Below are 24,061 nucleotides of genomic sequence, written 5' to 3' on the forward strand. Positions count from 1 at the left end.
GCAGCATGGGTGTGTATGATGCTACCATGGCTGTTTCATCTGTTTATGGATGGGGTGGTGAGGGAGGTAAATGCAAGGGTCTTGAAGGACAAGGCTGGTATGCAGTTTGTAAAAGGGGGGCGGGGAAGGGAGTCGATTGTTGTTTGCTAATGGCACAGTACAGGTGACACATGTAAATGAGAAACTGCAGAAGTTGGTGTCTGGGTTTGGGAGTGTATGTGAAAGGATGAAGTTGAGAGTAAATGTAAATAAAGCAAGGTTATTAGGCTTAGGAGTGCAAAGAGACAGGTTAGTTGGGGTGTGTTTGAAAAGAAAAAACTTGGAGGAAGTGAGTCAGTTTTTGTTTGCTTATAAGACAGTACTTATGGAAAATTTAAGTGAGAAACTGCAGACATTGATGTCTGAGTCTGGAAATGTGTGTGAAAGGAGGAGGCTGTAAATGAATGTGAATAAAAGCAAGGTTATTTGGCTTAGCAGTGCAAAAGAGACATGTTAGTTGGGATGTATTTGAATAAAGATACATTAGAAAAAGTGGGGTGTTTCAGATACCTGGGACTGGATACGGCGGCAATGGAACTGTGGAAGCAAAGAGGTGGGTCTTAGGGTGGATAAGGGGGGTGAAGGTTCTGAAAACACTGAGGACTGTGCAGAAAGAGAGGTCATTATCTTGGATGGCAAAAATGGGTAGGTTTGAACATACAGTGTTACCAATGATATTGTACTGATATGACGTATGGGCTAAAGATGAGAATGTACAGAAGAGGGTGAATGTGTTGGAAAGGAAATGTGAGGTTAAGGAGGTTGATCAGGTAATAAATAATAGGTTGCGAGAGTTGTGGTAATAAAAAGAGTATTGTTGAGAGAGCTGAAAAGGGTTTATTGAAATGGTTTAAATATATAGAGAGATGAAAGAGGAGAGATTGACAAAGAGGATATAAGTGTCAAAAATGTGGAAGACAAGGGGTATGATGGAAAGATGGAGTGAAATAGACTTTGACTGCTCAGGGCCAGAACATGCAGAAGGGTGAATAGTGTGCAGGAGAAAAAGTGAATTGGATCAATGTGGAGTACAGGGGGTGAAAGGTAATCAACTGACTGAACCTGGGTATACAAAGCAGCTGAGACAAACCACAGAAAGGCCTCTGAGGTTTATTCACGGTTAGGGGACTAAGGTTTTGGTGCATTACAGATGACAGATAAAGAATGGATTTGAGAAAAAGGTTTTTCTTCATCTGTTCCTGGTGCTACCTCTCTAATGCAGCATGAAAGAAAAAAATGATACAAAATAATGCCATAAGTTGGCAAATGCTTTATCATGCTGGAGCATATGAAAAATGTACACTCTGGTAATAACTTTAAATGCTGATGGTAAGACTTTAAATTTTGAATGAGGCATAAAATACATAATATTGGGGATATCAAATATGGGAAATAAAAAGAAAGCAGAATCTCCAACCTCACACCTATGAGGCCTAGCAGCTGCTTATTTTTGGAAACTCCCAGTTTTTGGAAACCAAAGCTAATTACAAAACCCTGCCTTACATTGTTCCTTGCATAGCTTGTCACTAAGTAAAACAACTTGATTTTGTTTTCATAAACAGTTTTGTTTCTTACACAGCAATTGCTCTACATAAGTAAATATATGAAACTGAGAAATATGAAATGAAGAGTAAAGTGTACTTTATATTTACTTACCATATTATCTTCTTTGAATCCAATTTGAAAGTGAGATGTGTAAAGGTGAATGGTTGATGTTTACATAGGTAGAGGTGAGAGAGAAGTGAGGGCTGGGCTGAGGTGGAAGTAAAAGAATTTTTGAGGGTCGAAGATGGTTGGGCACTGTCCTTGGCAACTTTTAACCTAATAGTATGGAGGATTATCAGTTAGTTCTAAATGTATTACTTTGTAAAAAACTGGTTTTCATATGGAACCAGATCTAGACGTGCCAGATTTGAGGGGTTTTACTGTTCACAATAACAAACTATTTCTTCTTCAGTATTAATGTATGTGCACTGTTGAAAATCATATCAAACAATTTGTTCTACATTTTCTATACTGATGGCTTGAGTCATGGATAAAAGTTCAAACTATTGCTCGGCCTTATCTAAAATGTGACATGGATTACAGAGAGGATAAAGAATGAAGAGGAAAAATACTTTTTTAGTTCTAAAGGAAAAGGAAAACTTGCCATTTACAAAGGGCAGATCACAGTAGTTAACAAAAGCATTTAGGGGAAAGGAGATCTAAAATTTTGTGACATATGGAAACAAACATCACAACTGCCCATTCTTGAGCTGACAATGACCACACAGTAATCATATCAATCATGTAATGCAGTAGCTTTGTGAGTATTATCTGGTATGGCTGACAGCAGAAGCATACAAGCAGCCTGGTATCTAGAGCAGAAACTAAAGTAATATCTCTAGCCACTGGGGTCTAACTTCCAATAACTTTGATAATTCTAAAATATGTTCCTAAAAATTGGGCAGGACAATGAGTGAAATGAGTGTGGGGTAAAATATAAGAATAAAAAAAAATGCCCATATAAACCTAATCTTACATCCCTTTACGTTAAATGGTGTTTAATAAATGTACCAACCGACGTATAAAATGCTCTTGTTCACTTTGTGCAGCTCTTACAATGAATGCAAGTCCAAAGGAATTTGCAATCATCTCACCAGAAATTTGTGAAATTATTCTTATTTTCATGCAAATCACATTTTACAAAACATAAAATCCATCTAAAAAGCCCATTACACTACATTTATACGAGGACAGCCCTTTACCAGTAATGGCAACCCGAGCCTGCACACCCTACCCAAGCCAGTAATGGAACACCTGAGGATGAGCTGCCATGTCCTATCTATCTATATATATATATATCCTTGATGCCCATTCCCTCCAGGAACTTTCATCAAGGGGTTGGCCTAAACAAAAGATGCTCCACTTACCTCTGTCCTTACATGCCTCCTTCACATACACCATTCCACACATTATTCCCCATTTCTCTCCTTCCTGTGTTCTTTCCATACTAGTTCCTCATGTCACAGGTGATTGTTCTCTCAAGTCAGCCCCATTATTTGTACTGTCATACACTCTCCTTGTAAACTTCCCATCTTGCCCAAACCAACTCAAAGTATTACATTTCACCCACTTTAACACTCCACAATCCATTTCATTTGCATTCCATGCCTGCCAAACCAAAGCTCTCATACACGACCTTATCTTTTTCTTCATTGCATCTAGTCATACCACATGATCCACTCAAACAGCTCACTTCCACAGCCTGGATTCTTGACCTCTGAGACTCATTCCATGTCTGTGTTTTGGCTAAATATGTTGGGGTTGGGAGGACTATATTGCCAATTAATCCTTTCTTCACTTCTATACATACACCTCTACCCTTCATTATTCTACCCTGTACTGCTCTCTTTGATATTTCCCCTTCCTTTTCACCTAACTTACCCATGATAGCTCCTAAATACTCAAATTCTCTCACCCCTTCCAGTCTTTCTCCCCCCAATGTCTATAACACAGTTTATTACAAATTTTTCTCACTTTATAGAGTTTTGCATGTCACAGGTGGTCTTCCTCTAACACTAACACCAACTCACATAATTTCTTCTTTTACAAAAACCTCCATAGAGTTTCATCCTTTCCTCCATGAGGTAAAGATGAGACATCCCACCAGCTGCCCCTCTCAACACAATCACATCCAAGACTCTCTTTTGAAATTCTATCAATTATTATGTAATTTAATAATGCCCACTTACCATCTGTCCTAGTCACCCACATATACTTAAGTATGTCCCTCTTTTAAAACCAGGTATCCCCATCATCAATCCTTTTTCAGCACACAACTCCACAAGCTGTTCACCCTTCCTATTCACCTCAATGAATACCCCATGTCTTCCAGTTATACCATCACAATCCAGGAAGCATCTGCTAAGGGTGGGGTGGGGGAACTGGTGGTGAGTCATTTTCTGTTTGCTAAAATACAGCGTTGGTGGCAGATTTAAGTAGTGTCTGAGTTTGGGAGAGCACGTGAAAGGAGAAAGTTGAGAGCATATGTGAATAAGAACAGTTAATGAGTTTAGCAATGAAAAAAGATTATTTGAAGTGTGAGTCTAAATGAAGAGAATTTTGAGGAAGTGTGAGTGTTTTAGATACCTAAGAGAGGATATGGCAGCAAATGTAACCATGGGTACTGAAGTGGGCCATAGGATGGGGGAGGAGGCAAGATCTTGGGTGCAATGAGGAATCAGTTGAAAGAGAGGTCACTGTTCTTTAAGAACAAAGATAGGCATGTCTGATGATATGTCTCACTAGTGCTATATGGAAGTGAGGCATGGGCATCAGACAAGAATGTACAGGATAAGGTGAATGTGTTGGAAATGAAATGTTTGAGGACAACATATGGTGTAGGATGGGTTGATCGAATATGATATGATATGATAAGAGGTGTGGTAATAAGAGGAATGTGTATGAAAGAGCTGAAGAGATTGTGCTGAAATGGTTTGGACATAAGGAAAGGATGAGTATGGAAAGATGAATATAAGGGTATAGACATCAGAAGAGAAAGGATCAAAGAAAAGGGAGAAACTTAGGAGGAGGTGGAGAGATGGAGCAAAAGATGCTTTGATGGTTTATGGCCTCAACATGCAAGATGGTGTAATGCATGCAGGGAACAGAGCAAATGGGAGCAACGGAGTATACAGGGGATGACGCACTGTTGCAGGAGCCCCACAAATGGGGTCCTATACAATCAATTAAAATCTTTTCGTACCTTTCATTCATGTTATAATTACTAATTCTGCTTCTTGATGAAACACACAATATCATATATTCTTTTGGTATTACAATGATAATATTGTACTTTTCACAAAGCAAGTATTTCACATAAAATGCCTTGTTATTTATGTGATTATAAGAAGCCTAAAAGGAAAACAATCTATCTTACCTTATCATCTTCATAAAATTCAAAGAAAAGATCATTCTTCCACATTCTAAAATGATTCCATTATATCTATTTCAAAACACTAAAACAAAAAGTCCTGAACTCTGTAAGTCATGTAACAAATTATGTCTGCTGTTGAAAAAAATCGTCAACATTCAGAAGTTTCCAATCTAAACTGAAACCTCATCGCACTGGGCATAATTCCAGTTATGGAAAGAGGAGAAAAGTGCATACCATAGTGTAAGTCAATATTCACGGTAATATTTATCTATTTGTTTAACTAATTTACTTTACACTTGGTATTTAAGTTAATACTCTTTGTCAATATTCTAAAGTTGTTCACTAAAGTGACAATGATATGGTAGCCAGATGCTGAACTTTAAGTTCCATACTGTCACCAAGTAAAACAATGGAGTTAATAAACTTGAGACAATAAAAAGCAAAAATCCCACCCAACTTAAAAAATTTCACCATCTCATGACAGCTTTGCAAATTCCCCTTCGAACAAGTAAGAAAACTTGCATCTCAAAAAAAAATATCGGAAAACAAAGTCAAAATTTTACAGGTCAGGCACTTAAGAGTTCTTTGAGGAAATATCAACACAGTCATTCAGATGAATTATAATGTGAGACAGCATTTCTAAACCTAGTTGGACTGAAAGACTCATTATCAACAATGCCTCCTACCCACCAGCCATGTTTCAATATCAGTATACAAACATAAATAAAAAGCTGACTTCAGTGGAAGGAAGCTCCACAATCTTCAGAACATCCATATACTTATTCTTCTTACTAAGTACCGTACCATCTTGCAGAACTGGAAAAAAAAGAAGATTAATCTATAATATATATAAAGTTCTTAAATACTGCACAGTTCAAATTCTTTTATATATTCTTGGCTTGTAATCATACCAGTGTCAACAAACAATGTGAAGTTACATATAATAATTCCACTCAGAGGATCTCAAATATGAATACAATTTGTAGTTATCTCAAAAATGTTTTTTGAATAATTTCAGTATTATAATACACTGCTACCTACTTTTCACTACTTGTACTCAAGTACAGAAGCATTCTAGCATTATATGACACTATCAACAAACTACAAGACCAATTGTGTTACAAAGTTTGTGGAAATAATATTCAAGGTAGAATGCTTATTACTTTTGCATGTTATATTTCCATTGAAATGAGAACAATTATCCATAAGATAAACATAATGTCATTATCCCAAAAGGGACATCTATACATGATGATGTTTGCTTGCATAAATGGCACCCCTACAGACAATGAAAAAATGCTAATACTATATCAGTCATTAACACATGACTGGACCCTCTGGCAACCATTAAACAGGGCATGTGATATTTGCTCATTTCCTTGTGGTCATATCTTTACAACAGTTTCATCTTAATTCAGTGAGATGTAAGTGTGCCAATTTTGTCATAAATTCCTTAAAGTTTCCTGCATTACAATTTTAGCGAGCATCTGACATGCAACTATCTATAAGACAAACTAATGAAACACCTAGGCCTCTGGTAGTGTCTTGCTAATGTGACTATAAAAAGTGTATAAGTTAAAATCAGTGAGCAAAGTGAATCTCATATCAAAATAAGAAAGGTGTGAGAACCTCTCCCTCTGACTCTTTCTACACCTTTCCTCAAGGGTACATCGGATATAATAACAAGATCTTATTACTTTTCTAAATATGTACTTAAAATCTATGTTTAACCCTTTCCAAAATATCATCTTCCACTATAAAGCAGGGTGACTAATACAACTTTCCAGAGTATTCTAAACCTTACACATCATTATACTGTAAACAATGGCATACTGCCATAATAGAATCTCTATCTCTCTAATTCAGTCTTGGTTTCCTTCTTCCTTTCATGCCACTCACATACACTTTTTTCTTCTTTATTTCAATATGTTCATACAATCTCAGAATTCCATCCTAAATTCAATCAACTCCACCCTTCAATATCAGGTACCTCCCTCTCATCCCTACTTATAACTCTGTCTTTTCATTCAACATACAAACCTTTCAGTACAAAAGCTATGTCTCACACCCATTTTATCATACTGATATCCAAAATTACATAGTCCCACAAAGTTTTTTGTTTTCCATCTGCTGTAAAACAGTAAAACTTGTCCAAAATCCCGCTTAATAAAAATTCAGCATCACATTTTAGCTGTACAAAACCCCCCTCTGTAATGCTTTCCAAAAGAAAGAATAGAGCATGGAGTCAAAGAACGATTTTTTCCTCTAAGGAACAGTCATCTGTTCCTCATAATACCCTTTCTCAAGTGCAGATTGGCTTTACTTTTTTTTGGAGGGAGAGGGGGAGGGAGGGGGGATATGTAGTATATATCATCTATAATTACTCCCGGACCAATTTCTACTAAAGAATCCAGGTGTTATCCAGGCCCTTGACAGCACTTCTTCCAGCAAGCACAGACATTAGAATATTTGGAGTAAGAAGTTCTTTGATATGAATGTGTTCCTAATGACACAGTCTCATCAAAGGTGACTTTTCACTCAGAGCGTAAATTCAAGCAGGTGGAGTCCAGTAATACTTCTCCATAAAGGAAAGAAAAAATATTCATTTATATATATATATATATATATATATACGTGTGTGTGTGCGGCGTGTGTGGACATGTGTGTATATGCATGTGTATGTGAGTGGGGTTGAGCCATTCTTTCATGTTTCCTTGCGCTACCTCGCTAACACGGGAGACAGCGACAAAGTATAATAAAAAGAATTATATATATATATACACACACATATATATACAAACATATATATATATGAAAAGTTCTGTGGGGCCTGGATGTGGAAAGGGAGCTGTGGTTTCAATGCATTATTACATGACAGCTAGAGACTGAGTGTGAACGAATGGGGCCTTTGTTGTCTTTTCCTAGCGCTACCTCGCACACATGTGTGGGAGGGGGTTGTTATTTCATGTGTGGTGAGGTGGCGATGGGAATGAATAAAGGCAGACAGTATCAATTATGCACATGTATATATATGTATATGTCTGTGTTTGCTTTGAAGAATGTATGTGAGAAATACTTAGAAAAGCAAATGGATTTGTATGTAGCATTTATGGATCTGGAGAAGGCATTAAGAACATATGGTGTGGGAGGAAAGTTGTTAGAAGCAGTGAAAAGTTTTTATCGAGGATGTAAGGCATGTGTACGTGTAGAAAGAGAGGAAAGTGATTGGTTCTCAGTGAATGTAGGTTTGCGGCAGGGGTGTGTGATGTCTCCATGGTTGTTTAATTTGTTTATGGATGGGGTTGTTAGGGAGGTGAATGCAAGAGTTTTGGAAAGAGGGGCAAGTATGAAGTCTGTTGGGGATGAGAGAGCTTGGGAAGTGAGTCAGTTGTTGTTCGCTGATGATACAGCGCTGGTGGCTGATTCATGTGAGAAACTGCATAAGCTGGTGACTGAGTTTGGTAAAGTGTGTGAAAGAAGAAAGTTAAGAGTAAATGTGAATAAGAGCAAGGTAATTAGGTACAGTAGGGTTGAGGGTCAAGTCAATTGGGAGGTAAGTTTGAATGGAGAAAAACTGGAGGAAGTAAAGTGTTTTAGATATCTGGGAGTGGATCTGGCAGCGGATGGAACCATGGAAGCGGAAGTGGATCATAGGGTGGGGGAGGGGGCGAAAATCCTGGGAGCCTTGAAGAATGTGTGGAAGTCGAGAACATTATCTCGGAAAGCAAAAATGGGTATGTTTGAAGGAATAGTGGTTCCAACAATGTTGTATGGTTGCGAGGCGAGGGCTATGGATAGAGTTGTGCGCAGGAGGATGGATGTGCTGGAAATGAGATGTTTGAGGACAATGTGTGGTGTGAGGTGGTTTGATCGAGTAAGTAACGTAAGGGTAAGAGAGATGTGTGGAAATAAAAAGAGTGTGGTTGAGAGAGCAGACGAGGGTGTTTTGAAATAGTTTGGGCACATGGAGAGAATGAGTGAGGAAAGATTGACCAAGAGGATATATGTGTTGGAGGTGGAGGGAACGAGGAGAAGTGGGAGACCAAATTGGAGGTGGAAAGATGGAGTGAAAAAGATTTTGTGTGATCGGGGCCTGAACATGCAGGAGGGTGAAAGGAGGGCAAAGAATAGAGTGAACTGGATCGATGTGGTATACCGGGGTTGACGTGCTGTCAGTGGATTGAATCAGGGCATGTGAAGCGTCTGGGGTGAACCATGGAAAGCTGTGTAGGTATGTATATTTGCGTGTGTGGACGTATGTATATACATATGTATGGGGGTGGGTTGGGCCATTTCTTTCGTCTGTTTCCTTGCGCTACCTCGCAAACACGGGAGACAGCGACAAAGCAAAAAAAAAAAAAATGTCTGTGTGTGTATATATATGTATACGTTGAGATGTATAGGTATGTATGTTTGCGTGTGTGGACGTGTATGCATATACATGTGTATGTGGGTGGGTTGGGCCATTCTTTCGTCTGTTTCCTTGCGCTACCTCGCTAACGCGGGAGACAGCGACAAAGCAAAATAAATATAAATATACATTTCTTTTTTTTTCCAAACTATTCGCCATTTCCCGCATTAGCGAGGTAGCGTTAAGAACAGAGGGCCCGGCCTTTGGGGGAATATCCTCACCTGGCCCCCTTCTCTGTTCCTTCTTTTGGAAAAATAAAAAAAAAAATAGAGAGGGGAGGATTTCCAGCCCCCCCCTCGCTCCCTCCCCTTTTAATCGCCTTCTACAACACGCAGGGAATACGTGGGAAGTATTCTTCCCCCCTTATATATGTACATATGTACATATATAAAATTACCACAGAACCAGTTTCTGTGAAAGAGTCCAGGAGTTACCCAAAACTTTTGTACAGGCTCCTGCAGCCCAGAGCTGACCTATTTCCAGTGGAAGGAAATGTAAACTCCTTAAAGGTGAGATGTTCTTTGGTAACACTGTATTTCCAATGATACAGCCTCACCATATGTGAATTTTCATTTGTGGTGTAACTTCAAGCAAGCAGAGGCTGGTAACACCTATGTAAACTTACTTTTGCCCCAGCAGTCCCTTCTGTTTATATTTAGCTCCTGCAGCACTCAGGAAACTGGCCATGTCCACCACTCAGGACCAAAATGACCACCTCTCAAACACTTAACTTTATAATGAAGTTCCCTAGGGAGCTGTTCTTTCCCTAACTCTCTTCAATCTCTTCCTACACAACCTCCCATTACCTCAAGTAAACCTCAAAAAAAGGGTCTTTCACATGCAAAAACCTCACAATCACATCACAACATCCTGACACCACAGTAGCGACATCAAGTATGGAGCTCTACATTACACAATTAGTACAATGGCTCAACCAGGACAGAATGTCTGCATATCCACAAAAGCTTTGAATCACTCTTCAAACCCTAAAAATATAAGAATCCAGCTCACACCCTCCACTCACCTTGAATAGACAGTCTCTCTCACTGAGCAAAACACCAACCATTCTAAGCATTACACAAAGCACACACCACATTTTCTCCTTGTTCCAATAACATCCAACACAAAAGCAACACACAGTAATTGCCCTTAGAACACTATTTTGCAACAGATTTTGACAAGAAAAAGAAGCCCATAACATCCTTTCCAAACAACTCATGCAAACCACCTTAAACTTTGCCTCACCTGCCTGGTTTCCCACCCACAAAAAAGGCAAATACAGTACAACAAAGCTGCAAACATAACAAACTAGAGCACTAAAAGTGTCTTTAATGGTGAGGTTGCTAAATATCTCTAACACTTGGTTTAATCCTGCACAGCATCTTTATCTTGATAATTTTAATAAACCAAACCAAGAATTAGTTTAAAGACTAAATGATAACTACAACTGCTTTTAATTCTCAATCAAACTCTAATCAATGCTAAAAGTAAATAACTTGCATATATTCCTAAGTTTCATGGTGACACACACATAAATACTCATCAATTATGTAAAGATTTATGGACTCTCGACAATTCATTCGGTGCTCCAACACAGAGGGTCTATGAGCTCAAAGATTCTGAACAAGTTAATGTGATAGGTCGCATGTTATGGAGTCAGTGGCAATTTTTCTAAATAAATAAGAATGAGTGGTGGTTAACATTTTCTTTCCTAACAACCAGAACATTTTCCATGCCTTGCACAGCCTTCACAACTACAATTGGTAATGGTGATATGGATTTGCATTAAGCAGCACTTTGCAAAAATACTGTATTCACTGAATATCACATTAAGTAAACACAACAAAGAGGAAGGGTTTCAAAGTTGGAGAGTAGTTAAGGAGACTGGAAGAATAAAATGAGTACATACAGGGTACTAAATGGCTAAGAAGGATAATCATATGCAGGTGCTCTCTCGCAAAACTAGGAAAATAGCTATTTCTATGCATGAAATCTATAGGTTAATAATAATGGAACAAACCTCTAAAAACCAGGAACAAATGGTTTTAGTATTTGGAGCAGCAGCTTCAAGTGTTTGGTGATCCAGACCCCATTGTTTATGCCACCTTATTGCACTATTCTGATGGGTGTGAATCAATTTTTTTCATAATTTTGCTTCTAATATGTAATAACAATGTCTTTAAATAAGACCAGCTTGTAGCTCCCAGTGTTAAGAAGCAAAACATACAAATTTCACTCTTATGAGTGGCTTGATTTTGAGGGTTTCCATATATTCAATATATCCAAAAAAGAAAAGAAGTTAGATTTAATGAATTATACTAAGGGTATGTGATGTAATGTTGCACAGAAACTGCAATGAAGCAAGAATGACCAGAGAATGAACAGGGAAAATCATACACCGCTTGTTCTCCAACTGACTGAGGGACTACAAAAATATTATAAATCCTGAGCATGATATATGGTGATGATATCAACTTAACTGAAAGTATATCAATACAATAAACAAGAGTTATTTCAATGGCACCTTCCCCTTGAGCAGCCTCTTCTAAAAATAAACATTGGAACTTCAACTAAGCAAACACATTTGTCCAAAATATCTATGAGTTCTCACGACCTACTTTAGGATAGATTTGTCTGATATAGCTCATAGTAATGGATGTAAACTTGCAGGCAAACTTTATTTTTAGCCTGAAATGAGGCAAAGTATGTTATCTTCAACATAAGTGTTAACATATGAAACGATTTACCAATCAGAATAGTTAAAAGCAATACTGTAAATACGTTCAAGCACAGACTTAAATATTTTGCTTCAAATTCATAACTAACATTATTTGCACCTCTCTAGCTATATGATAAGTTAACAGGCCTTCATCTTCAGAAAATATGTAAGTCTTGCAACTCTTACCACATATATCAATGACTTTCTGATCTCTTCCACTATCACAAACAGCCACGTTAGCACCAAGTGAAGTGTTGCTGTTTACATTCAGTTGTATGTTACACACGGTACTTTTCTATTTCTAAAAGCAGTCTTTGTAATTTTTTCTGGTCTCTTAAGAAGTTATTCCCAAGTGTAGATAGGAAACAAGGCCTTTCACTAGCTGGAAATCCTTCCCTCCTGTTTTACTTTTTCAAAAGCAGGAACAGAGAATGGACCAAGTGAGGATCTTTTCCTCAAAGGCTCAGTCATCTGTTCTTGACACAAACACAGGAGCTTTCCCTCTAAAGTTCAGTCATCTGTTCTTGACACTAATGTAGAAAATTGGTCTCCCGCTTCTCCTTGTTCCCTCCACCTCTTCCACATATATCCTCTTTGTCAATCTTTTCTCGCTCTTTCTCTTCATATGTCCAAACCATTTCAACACACCCTCTTCTGCTCTCTTAACCACACTCTTTTTATTTCCACACATCTTTCTTACCCTTTAATTACTTACTTGATCAAACCACCTCACACCACATATTGTCCTCAAACATCTCATTTCCAACACATCCACCCTCCCCTGTACAACCCTATCTATAGCCAATGCCTTGCAACCATATACATTGGTGGAACTACTATTCCTTCAAACAAACCCATTTTTGCTCTATGAGATGATGTTCTCTCCTTCCACACATTCTTCATCACTCCCAAAACCTTCGCCCCCTCCCCCACCCTGTGACTCACTTCTGCTTCCACGGTTCCATCTGCTGCTAGTCCACTGGTCATGAAAAGATCATGAGAGGCGAGTATTTTGGGAACAGCTAAGTGAGTGTGTCAGATGTTTTAATGCACGAGACCGGGTATTAGTGATAGGTGATTTGAATGCAAAGGTTAGGAACGTGGCAGTTGAGGGTATAATTGGTGCACATGGGGTATTCAGAGTTATAAATGGAAATGGTGAAGAGCTTATGGATTTCTGCAATGAAAAAAGACTGGTGATCGGGAATATCTGGTATAAAAAGAGATATACACAAGCATAAGTATGTGAGTAGGAGAGATGGTCAATGAGCATTATTAGATTACAAGGGGTGGCCACAACAAAAATGTCTCCATAACAGGTGAACTCTAGTTCTGCTTCTTAGTATTTTAGTGCCTTACCCTTAAAAAAGCCACTGGCAGATGGCAACTCAAGCACAGTTTTTCCAGAAACTACCTAATGTTCCTACCATCCGCTTCAGCTTTATGTTCCAACCTAGTACTTCTATCTTACCAAAGGAAAATCTAGAGTGCAAAGAATGAGTTGTGTGAGTTAACTGTCAAGTGTCATGTGTGACAAGGAGAGACCGTGTGTTTGTGAACGGAATATCAGCAGTTCACGTGGGTGAGGCAGAAACAAAATACAGCTACCTTGGTCAGAGGAGTGCAACTTGACAACCACTGAAGTGATGACTCACTATGCAGCCGTTGCTAATCCTCCTGATACCCAGCCAGGTAGTAACAGTAGTATGCTTCCCTGGTTGGTGACTGCCTACCAACTACTACCTACCTACCTAACTGATTTTGTTCTGCATTATTAATGTATTCACTGTTTACAGAATCTAGTAACAGATAAGCAGCATGATTTGGATAACTATACATATACTAAATGGTATCAAATAAGAAGACAATAATAAGTATATATAGGGAAATTAAAGGGTTAATGTAAAGGCAGGTAAAACACCTGTAAAGAAATCAACAGAACTATAACAACCTCAGCTAGTCACCAAAATGTGAAGCAGAAGTACCAGTATCTTTCTATCATGTCTTAACATTTCTTTCCCAAACAAGGTAGCATCAAGAATTTTTAAAAAAACTGAGTGTTGGAGGAAAAAATCATCACTTGGTCTGAGAGAGTTGGGATTCTCTCTCTGCAGGCCAGATGGCCGAGGAAAGAGTTCAAAAGATGCTGTGGTTGATCTCACTGCAGCTCCATCTCTTTCTTCTTTTGGGAAATAATAATAAAGTGGAAGATTTCTAGTCTACTGCTCCCCTTCCATTTAACTACCTGCTATGACACAAATGAGATACATAGAAATATTTTTCCTCCTATCCATGAGGATAGCATAATTATATAAACTTTAAACTAGTTTGCTGCCGAGGATCGCCAAAACACTGTCATCTACATGTTGATGTGTGTAAGCATTTGTGCGATGCTCATTCATATGTGTAATTGGTGTATTTCAATTAGAATGTTAAGTACTATGATACATCTTAATTGCTAAAGTTCAGTTGATTTTTCCAACAGTATTACCTATTTCTACATTCATTAATCAAACATTCTCCCTGACATATTACACATAATCTTCATTCCTATCACCTTGATGAAAATAATTCAATAGTACAATTCAATAATACTCCAAAACACGCAGTGCAACTGTTATTGGACTCTCTAAACACTAAACTTGCATTGCAGAACAAAACCATTTAATATCCACAGATAGTAGCAATGCGAAGCTGAACTGGGCATTTGCTTCTTACTAGTCTGAACCAAAATATGACATATCCAGTGATACATTGGTACAAGGAAGTAAAATACTGTACTATTTGACGCAACGGTAATAATACCGACAGCACAGTTACAAAATAACCAATGCGTAATAAATATTTTCTAGAAACTTTATTTCAATATACTTCATTCTTGTTCTATGATCCTTAATGTTGAGAGTTTACTAGTAATTCCTAAAAGCAAATACTTATAGTTTTTTCAAGCCGTGATGGCAACTACAATGACATAAACAGAATTGTAAGAACTAGATAACTTACGGCAGTTCATATCTCCACATGAAACTGACTTCAGTATGTCAGTTTACTGAAGTGCACGTGACCTGCAAGTCACCCTATACATCATCCAATACAACCAAAAAGGTATGGCTGAAAATTTCAATAATTAAAGTGACAGTCCTATGGACCCTACACCCAAGATAACACCACAGTCGAGATTGTAACATTTGTCATTCATTTCCCATTCATTCTATTTCACTAACCTGGCGGTGGCTGGGGAAGTTCCATCGTGCCTTAAAAAATGTTAAACGAACTCGTCTTTACTGTAAATATATCTTAAAAACAAATTCCACTCCACTCGAGGGTTAACCCGATATTTAGCATCACCACAGTATAGCCACAACGAGAGTACGGGATACAATGCCCTTGGCTAAAAATCATCGCCAAACCTCGCCGACTCTTTGAGATTTATACTACCTCACTTCTTGTTGCAAGGACCTCTTCGAAGTAACTCCTGCCGCACACGAGAAGCTGACTACGTCCACCGAGTGGAAACCTGGGGTTAGAGAATGTAATTAATTTTTTCATAGTAATCGACAGAGCGAGCACAAACCAAGGCTGTCGCGGGTGATAGAAAAAGGTGAGAGAAAGATTGATAAATCAGGGCTCCAGCAGGTGTTTATCAACCTGACCTTTAGATAAAGAAAGGTTACATGGAGAGGGAATTACAAAAGAAGGAAGAGAATTCTACAGCATGGCTGTTCGAGGGAAAAAGGAGGCATCATAACAGCCAATTCTTGAGTGGCCTGTAACTAAACAGACAATGTGAGATGCAGCAGGTAAATGCCTTTCATGGGTCTTTGTGGTGGGGTCATGTGCCGGTTGCTCACTAGAACAGTGAACAGAATGATACCTTTAGGATAGAGAGAGGGCATCAACATCGCCACGTTTGGAAATGGAAGGTTGGAGAGAACTGACGCCAGAAGAATTGATGGGCCAGAAAACCTTTAATTCCACATTTGTTAACTGAGAGATAAGGAATTATAACACCTATGTTTACAACACTCCCCGCTTTTACGAAGCAATGTTATGTGAGGTTCCTTGAACAGAGTAAAGGATATGGCTACGCCTAACAAGTTTATGTTCTTATATATCTTGACACAGGACCAAAATGAAAAAGGAAATGAAATATCAGAAGGACCAGTAAGACCACGAGCAATGGAAGAAAAAGGGAAAAAAGTGAGTTAGAGTATGCATAGTGAATCATCAACATAAAAGGGTTAGAAGTAGATAATTTATTGAGAGAATGATGAGAGCACCATTACTAATAGGAGATAAAGGGGAAGTCGCCTTATCGACTACTATTGCAAAGGATTGATTGCCCAGAGAGGAAAATGTGAGCTGGAGAATAGAAAGAAAGAAAGGGAGTTTAGGAAGCAAATATTTATGCCAAACCCTGTATTATGCTTTGAAGATAATTAGGGCTAGGACAAAAATTTCACAAAAATCCCTGAGATAAGAAGACCAGAGATGAATCACATTGAAGGGATCACTTTTAGACATAGAACAGTAATCTGAGAGGATGAAATGGGATTCTAATTGCTTTAGAAGTGAGAATTTAGAAGTTTCAAAAACTCTGGAGAAAGCAAAAATAAAAACAATGGGGCTATGGCTAGATGGGTTTGAGCGGCCCCCTTTCTTGGGGATGGGAAGGCGTTTTACCAAGCTAAAGAAAAAGTCTGTCTTTAGAGAGGGGAGAAATAGGCAGGCAAGGATTGATATTAGCTCAGAGGCATATTCCCTTAGAAATCGAAGTAGGATGCCCACTTCATCCATACGCCTTGTCCACCTGAGATTGGGAGAGTACTTGGAGGACACCGCGAGGAAAATATAGATGGCTTACGTTTAGTGGGAGGAGACGGGACAGATTATTAGTTGATGAATCATCCAAAGTTCAGTTATTAGACAATAATGTACCAAAAAGAGTGGCCCAATCAGTTGGAGAAATATTAATGAATTGATCAAGTTAGAAGAGAGGAGGAAAATTTCAACAGTTGTTGGTGATGTGTTTGGTTCAGGACCAAAAACATTTGTCAGTAGATGTTAAGTCAGCACACTTTCTATTCATGAAAGTGTGATTGGCTTTCCGAAGAACAGGTCTGCAAGGATTCCGAGCTGACACGAAAGCAAAGTGGGTTTCAGGAGAAGAGGAAAGTTTCATGAGCCACAACGCACCGTCCCTGATGCCAAAGGTATCAGGGCAAGAGTGATCAAACCACTACAAAGGGGGGAAAAAGAATTGGAAGATGGGATGTAGGAATCCATCCCAGTTATACATTTAGCACAACGCAAGGCATCCTGAGAACTAAGCAGAACTCGTTAGTATTACAAGAGGGATAGAGGATAAGCTTGTCGAATTAGAATTTCAAGAAATATGACTGCTAATAATTAGACGACCCTGGGGGGACAAAAATCGTGCACATATAATGGAATCACAGGCAAAAAGAGGTCAAGTGTGTTGGAAGCGTGGTAATGACGGTTGGGAACTCGGGTAGGATGTTTAATTAATTGTTTCCTATCGATCAGGAGAAATACATAGAATGCTTTGGCTCCACCAGGTGCTTATCTATTTGAGCTAAGTGCATGATCATGATGGAATGTGTTCAAATTCAGGCTTCGAATGTTAATATCAAAAGAAAAGGGACCCCATCCAGAGTAAGGAAAGTTTATTGACTTTAGTTTGAATGTCATATATTGGGAACGTCGGCACGACTGGGTTCTGTCATATGATGAACTTGAGGTTTATGTATATGAGGGAGGAGCCTCATAAAGATAGAAGGGACTCCTGGGGCAGGAACATATATATATATAGCTGTAACACTTGGTCTCTTATCTAAACAAATCTGTATTCCTCATGATTGTTATTAAATATCAAGCAGACCTCACATATATTGTTCACTGAAATTACCGGTACATTGTTTTATACTCTCATTTCCTTAGTATATAAGACGATTGTTATTTGATGTACAACTTTCCCGAATGCATTAAGCTATGTGAAAAGGTAACCATATGAAAGTTGAGAGTAAATACACAGAGCACATTTTTCTGTCGCGATTGGTAATCGCTGATTTCCTCATGGAAATTTTATCCATATTTATTTCCATAAACACCTTTTATGAGGTATGTTATTGATTTTAACAAGTGACAATTAAAGGGAACCTTTACAGCTTTCGTAGGCGTTATTCGCCAGAATTTCGCCAAGGGTCCAGAAGCTAAGGGTGTAAAGCCGTGTGTGGCATCACTGTTGGGAGCAGCACAAAACATGAGGCGTCTGCCTAACACTTCTTCCTGGAATGAACATGAATTTCCTCAGCCCTAACTACCTGAAACGCCTTAAGATTATCAAATAACTTAAAGGATAATCATTTTGATCTTGCTGCACTTAGCTAAACTTTGTGCAGATTAGTTTACAATATACTGGATTTAATGATTTTAAAAATAAAACCTAAGCGTCATTTGGGGCACTGCAATATCACACACATACTTTATCTATCTATATCTGTATATATATATATATATATATATATATATATATATATATATATATATATATATATATATATATATATATATATTATCCCTAGGAATTGCAGAGGAAGAATACTGCTCACGTATACAACGTTTGATGCAGAAGGCGGCTAAGAGGAGCGGGAGGTGTGGTTAGAAATCATTCCTTCATGTATTACTTTCCAAAAGAAAGAACAGAATAAGAAGCTAAGTGGGGAATTTTCATTTTAAGGTTCTGTCATCTGTTTTTGACTAACCTCGCTCACTCGGGAAATGGAGGGTATATATATATATATATATATATATATATATATATATATATATATATATATATATATATATATATATATATATATATATATATATATATATATATATATATTTCTTTTCTTTCTTTCATACTATTCGCCATTTCCCGCATTAGCGAGGTAGCGTTGAGAACAGAGGACTGGGCCCCTGAGGGAATATCCTCACCTGGGCCCCTTCTCTGTTCCCTCTTTTGGAAAATTAAAAAAAATAAGTGAGAGGGGAGGATTTCCAGCCCCCCGCTCCCTCCCCTTTTAGTCGCCTTCTACGACACGCAGGGAATACGTGGGAAGTATTCTTTCTCCCCTATCCCCAGGGATAATACATATATATATATATATATATATATATATATATATATATATATATATATATATATATATATATATATATATATATATATATTTTTTTTTTTTTTTTTTTTTTTTTTGCTTTGTCGCTGTCTCCCGCGTTTGCGAGGTAGCGCAAGGAAACAGACGAAAGAAATGGCCCAACCCACCCCCATACACATGTATATACATACGTCCACACACGCAAATATACATACCTACACAGCTTTCCATGGTTTACCCCAGACGCTTCACATGCCCCGATTCAATCCACTGACAGCACGTCAACCCCGGTGCAAGAGGTGAAAAAAAGGGCAAATGAGAGTTGGGGTGAGAGAGTATCATTAAATTTTAGGGAGAATAAAAAGATGTTCTGGAAGGAGGTAAATAAAGTGCGTAAGACAAGGGAGCAAATGGGAACTTCAGTGAAGGGCGCAAATGGGGAGGTGATAACAAGTAGTGGTGATGTGAGAAGGAGATGGAGTGGGTATTTTGAAGGTTTGTTGAATGTGTTTGATGATAGAGTGGCAGATATAGGGTGTTTTGGTCGAGGTGGTGTGCAAAGTGAGAGGGTTAGGGAAAATGATTTGGTAAACAGAGAAGCGGTAGTGAAAGCTTTGCGGAAGATGAAAGCCGGCAAGGCAGCAGGTTTGGATGGTATTGCAGTGGAATTTATTAAAAAAAGGGGGTGACTGTATTGTTGACTGGTTGGTAAGGTTATTTAATGTATGTATGACTCATGGTGAGGTGCCTGAGGATTGGCGGAATGCGTGCATAGTGCCATTGTACAAAGGCAAAGGGGATAAGAGTGAGTGCTCAAATTACAGAGCACTCAGCTGTTTGTTGAGTATTCCTGGTAAATTATATGGGAGGGTATTGATTGAGAGGGTGAAGGCATGTACAGAGCATCAGATTGGGGAAGAGCAGTGTGGTTTCAGAAGTGGTAGAGGATGTGTGGATCAGGTGTTTGCTTTGAAGAATGTATGTGAGAAATACTTAGAAAAGCAAATGGATTTGTATGTAGCATTTATGGATCTGGAGAAGGCATATGATAGAGTTGATAGAGATGCTCTGTGGAAGGTATTAAGAATATATGGTGTGGGAGGCAAGTTGTTAGAAGCAGTGAAAAGTTTTTATCGAGGATGTAAGGCATGTGTACGTGTAGGAAGAGAGGAAAGTGATTGGTTCTCAGTGAATGTAGGTTTGCGGCAGGGGTGTGTGATGTCTCCATGGTTGTTTAATTTGTTTATGGATGGGGTTGTTAGGGAGGTAAATGCAAGAGTTTTGGAAAGAGGGGCAAGTATGAAGTCTGTTGGGGATGAGAGAGCTTGGGAAGTGAGTCAGTTGTTGTTCGCTGATGATACAGCGCTGGTGGCTGATTCATGTGAGAAACTGTAGAAGCTGGTGACTGAGTTTGGTAAAGTGTGTAGAAGAAGAAAGTTAAGAGTAAATGTGAATAAGAGCAAGGTTATTAGGTACAGTAGGGTTGAGGGTCAAGTCAATTGGGTGGTGAGTTTGAATGGAGAAAAACTGGAGGAAGTGAAGTGTTTTAGATATCTGGGAGTGGATCTGGCAGCGGATGGAACCATGGAAGCGGAAGTGGATCATAGGGTGGGGGAGGGGGCGAAAATTCTGGGGGCCTTGAAGAATGTGTGGAAGTCGAGAACATTATCTCGGAAAGCAAAAATGGGTATGTTTGAAGGAATAGTGGTTCCAACAATGTTGTATGGTTGCGAGGCGTGGGCTATGGATAGAGTTGTGCGCAGGAGGATGGATGTGCTGGAAATGAGATGTTTGAGGACAATGTGTGGTGTGAGGTGGTTTGATCGAGTGAGTAACGTAAGGGTAAGAGAGATGTGTGGAAATAAAAAGAGCGTGGTTGAGAGAGCAGAAGAGGGTGTTTTGAAATGGTTTGGGCACATGGAGAGAATGAGTGAGGAAAGATTGACCAAGAGGATATATGTGTCGGAGGTGGAGGGAACGAGGAGAAGAGGGAGACCAAATTGGAGGTGGAAAGATGGAGTGAAAAAGATTTTGTGTGATCGGGGCCTGAACATGCAGGAGGGTGAAAGGAGGGCAAGGAATAGAGTGAATTGGAGCGATGTGGTATACCGGGGTTGACGTGCTGTCAGTGGATTGAATCAAGGCATGTGAAGCATCTGGGGTAAACCATGGAAAGCTGTGTAGGTATGTATATTTGCGTGTGTGGACGTATGTATATACATGTGTATGGGGGGGGGGGGGCATTTCTTTCGTCTGTTTCCTTGCGCTACCTCGCAAACGCGGGAGACAGCGACAAAGTATAAAAAAAAAAAAAAAAATATATATATACGCCATTTCCCGCGTTAGCGAGGTAGCATTAAGAACAGTGGACTGAGTCTAAGAGGGTCGTCTTCATTACGACCACACAATGTTTGGATATCCGTTTGTCGAGTATATCACAATACAGCCATTAAGAGCAGGTAACTGGGGAAACAGTGTAACTTAGGAAGGCTGATGTGTCGATAATACATATTCATTAACAAAAGAAATATATTGGCATCACTGACCTACACACCCATTATTTAGAGTCATGGTATGTAGTAGAACTGAATGTTCGTTTGCTGAGTCATTTTATTCTTTAAACATAACCACTAGAATGGGACGCTTGTCGCACATGTCTGAGTTTCATGAATGAGTTATGTGATTAAAAAAAAGGGAAAACTCCCTTTTACGGGTTGATTTAGCAGCAGCGCTGACAGCGTGGTCACCTCGAACATCACCTTGGATGCTTATGTGACAGGCAACCCAAACGATGGTCACCCGGTGGCCTTGTTGAGGGTCTTTGTAAAAGGCAGAATACAGATGGAGTGAGCTTAACGTTGTCCTTCAGTATACCACACAGGAGTGCTTCAATTGCGCTTCGTGGGTCTATGTGTATGACAACTCAGGTATTGGAGTATCATTGATGAGGCGTTTCGATGCCAGCTTGCCGGACTCCAGGATAAGACAGAATTCTTTTACTAAAGTCTAATGACTTATTCGCCTATTTTTGCCTCATTAATTGTCTTCAATAAAAGAAGTTTTCGGTGCCATTTTCCGTACTTCCCCCACCTCCTCTCTCTCTCTCTCTCTCTCTCTCTCTCTCTCTCTCTCTCTCTCTCTCTCTCTCTCTCTCTCTCTCTCTCTCTCTCTCTCTGCATAAACTAATGTAGAAATGGAATCTACAGTTCAGTACAGGAACATTGGACGTTCATCTGATCAAAAGACACATAACGACATCCTTGCATGGTTCTCGACCATCTACACAGTATTGTCGATGTATATCGTCCAGGGATCATAGTGATTTATGACTATAATTACGCTGATGGATTTATGACTATAATTACGCTGATGGACCCGAGCGAAAATTGTCGAGTTGGTGGCTACGCTGAACAAAAATAATTCGTTACTGAGAGAAATTAACGACTTTAAGAATGTTGATTTTAGTGTAAAGAATTCGTATGTAGGATTCTGTTTTTCGTTCTCTATATTTCTCTGACACTAGCTCCCCAGAAGTATATATATATATATATATATATATATATATATATATATATATATATATATATATATATATATATATATATTTTCTTTTTCTTTCAAACTATTCGCCATTTCCCGCATTAGCGAGGTAGCGTTAAGAACAGAGGAGTGGGCCTTTGAGGGAATACCCTCACCTGGCCCAATTCTCTGTTCCTTCTTTTGGAAAATTAAAAAAAAAACGAGAGGGGAGGATTTCCAGCCCCCCGCTCCCTCCCCTTTTAGTCGCCTTCTACGACATGCAGGGAATACGTGGGAAGTATTCTTTCTCCCCTATCCCCAGGGAACATATATATATATATATATATATATATATATATATATATATATATATATATATATATATATATATATATATATATATATATATATATATATATATATATATATATATATATATATATATATATATATATATATATATATTTTTGTCGCTGTCTCCCGCGTTTGCGAGGTAGCGCAAGGAAACAGACGAAAGAAATGGCCCAACCCACCCCCAAACACATGTATATACATACGTCCACACACGCAAATATACATACCTACACAGCTTTCCATGGTTTACCCCAGACGCTTCACATGCCCCGATTTAATCCACTGACAGCACGTCAACCCCGGTATACCACATCGCTCCAATTCACTCTATTCCTTGCCCTCCTTTCACCCTCCTGCATGTTCAGGCCCCGATCTCACAAAATCTTTTTCACTCCATCTTTCCACCTCCAATTTGGTCTCCCTCTTCTCCTCGTTCCCTCCACCTCCGACACATATATCCTCTTGGTCAATCTTTCCTCACTCATTCTCTCCATGTGCCCAAACCATTTCAAAACACCCTCTTCTGCTCTCTCAACCACGCTCTTTTTATTTCCACACATCTCTCTTACCCTTACGTTACTTACTCGATCAAACCACCTCACACCACACATTGTCCTCAAACATCTCATTTCCAGCACATCCATCCTCCTGCGCACAACTCTATCCATAGCCCACGCCTCGCAACCATACAACATTGTTGGAACCACTATTCCTTCAAACATACCCATTTTTGCTTTTTTATCCACAGTAATATTCAGATATCCCACCTACATTTGCTATTACAACGGCGCTCTGCTATATTTAAAATAGATAAAACTGTCACATACAACAGCTGCGGCAGATTCCATGGTTTCTTCAACATTTACTGGATGGGAGTACAGACAGCCTCGTCGAGGGCCTTCTCACTCCTGAGGAGTCCACTCAAAGCTGCAGGA

At 38.9% G+C, this 24,061-nt stretch overlaps 1 protein-coding gene across 5 annotated transcripts in view; it reads right to left on the bottom strand.

Annotated features, from left to right (window-relative positions):
• LOC139752666 (uncharacterized) overlaps positions 1-15,468 on the bottom strand; it is a 58,817-nt gene extending 43,349 nt beyond the window's left edge. The window contains exons 1-2 of one of the 5 annotated variants that reach the window (XR_011713556.1): positions 15,312-15,460; positions 5,677-5,773 (exon numbers count right to left, since the gene is read on the bottom strand). Coding sequence is in view for 1 of the 5 variants with exons in the window: in XM_071668429.1 (XP_071524530.1) it covers positions 5,762-5,773; positions 15,312-15,336 (37 nt within the window). In the remaining 4 variants the exon portion in view is untranslated. Of the gene's footprint in view, positions 1-5,676; positions 5,774-15,311 lie in introns of all 5 variants that reach the window. The other 4 variants (XR_011713558.1, XR_011713557.1, XM_071668429.1 and 1 more) reach the window with 4 other exon arrangements.
• Between the last annotated feature and the right edge of the window lie 8,593 nt (positions 15,469-24,061).

This window comes from Panulirus ornatus, chromosome 13 (genome assembly GCF_036320965.1).
Source record: "Panulirus ornatus isolate Po-2019 chromosome 13, ASM3632096v1, whole genome shotgun sequence".
NCBI lineage: Eukaryota > Metazoa > Arthropoda > Malacostraca > Decapoda > Palinuridae > Panulirus > Panulirus ornatus.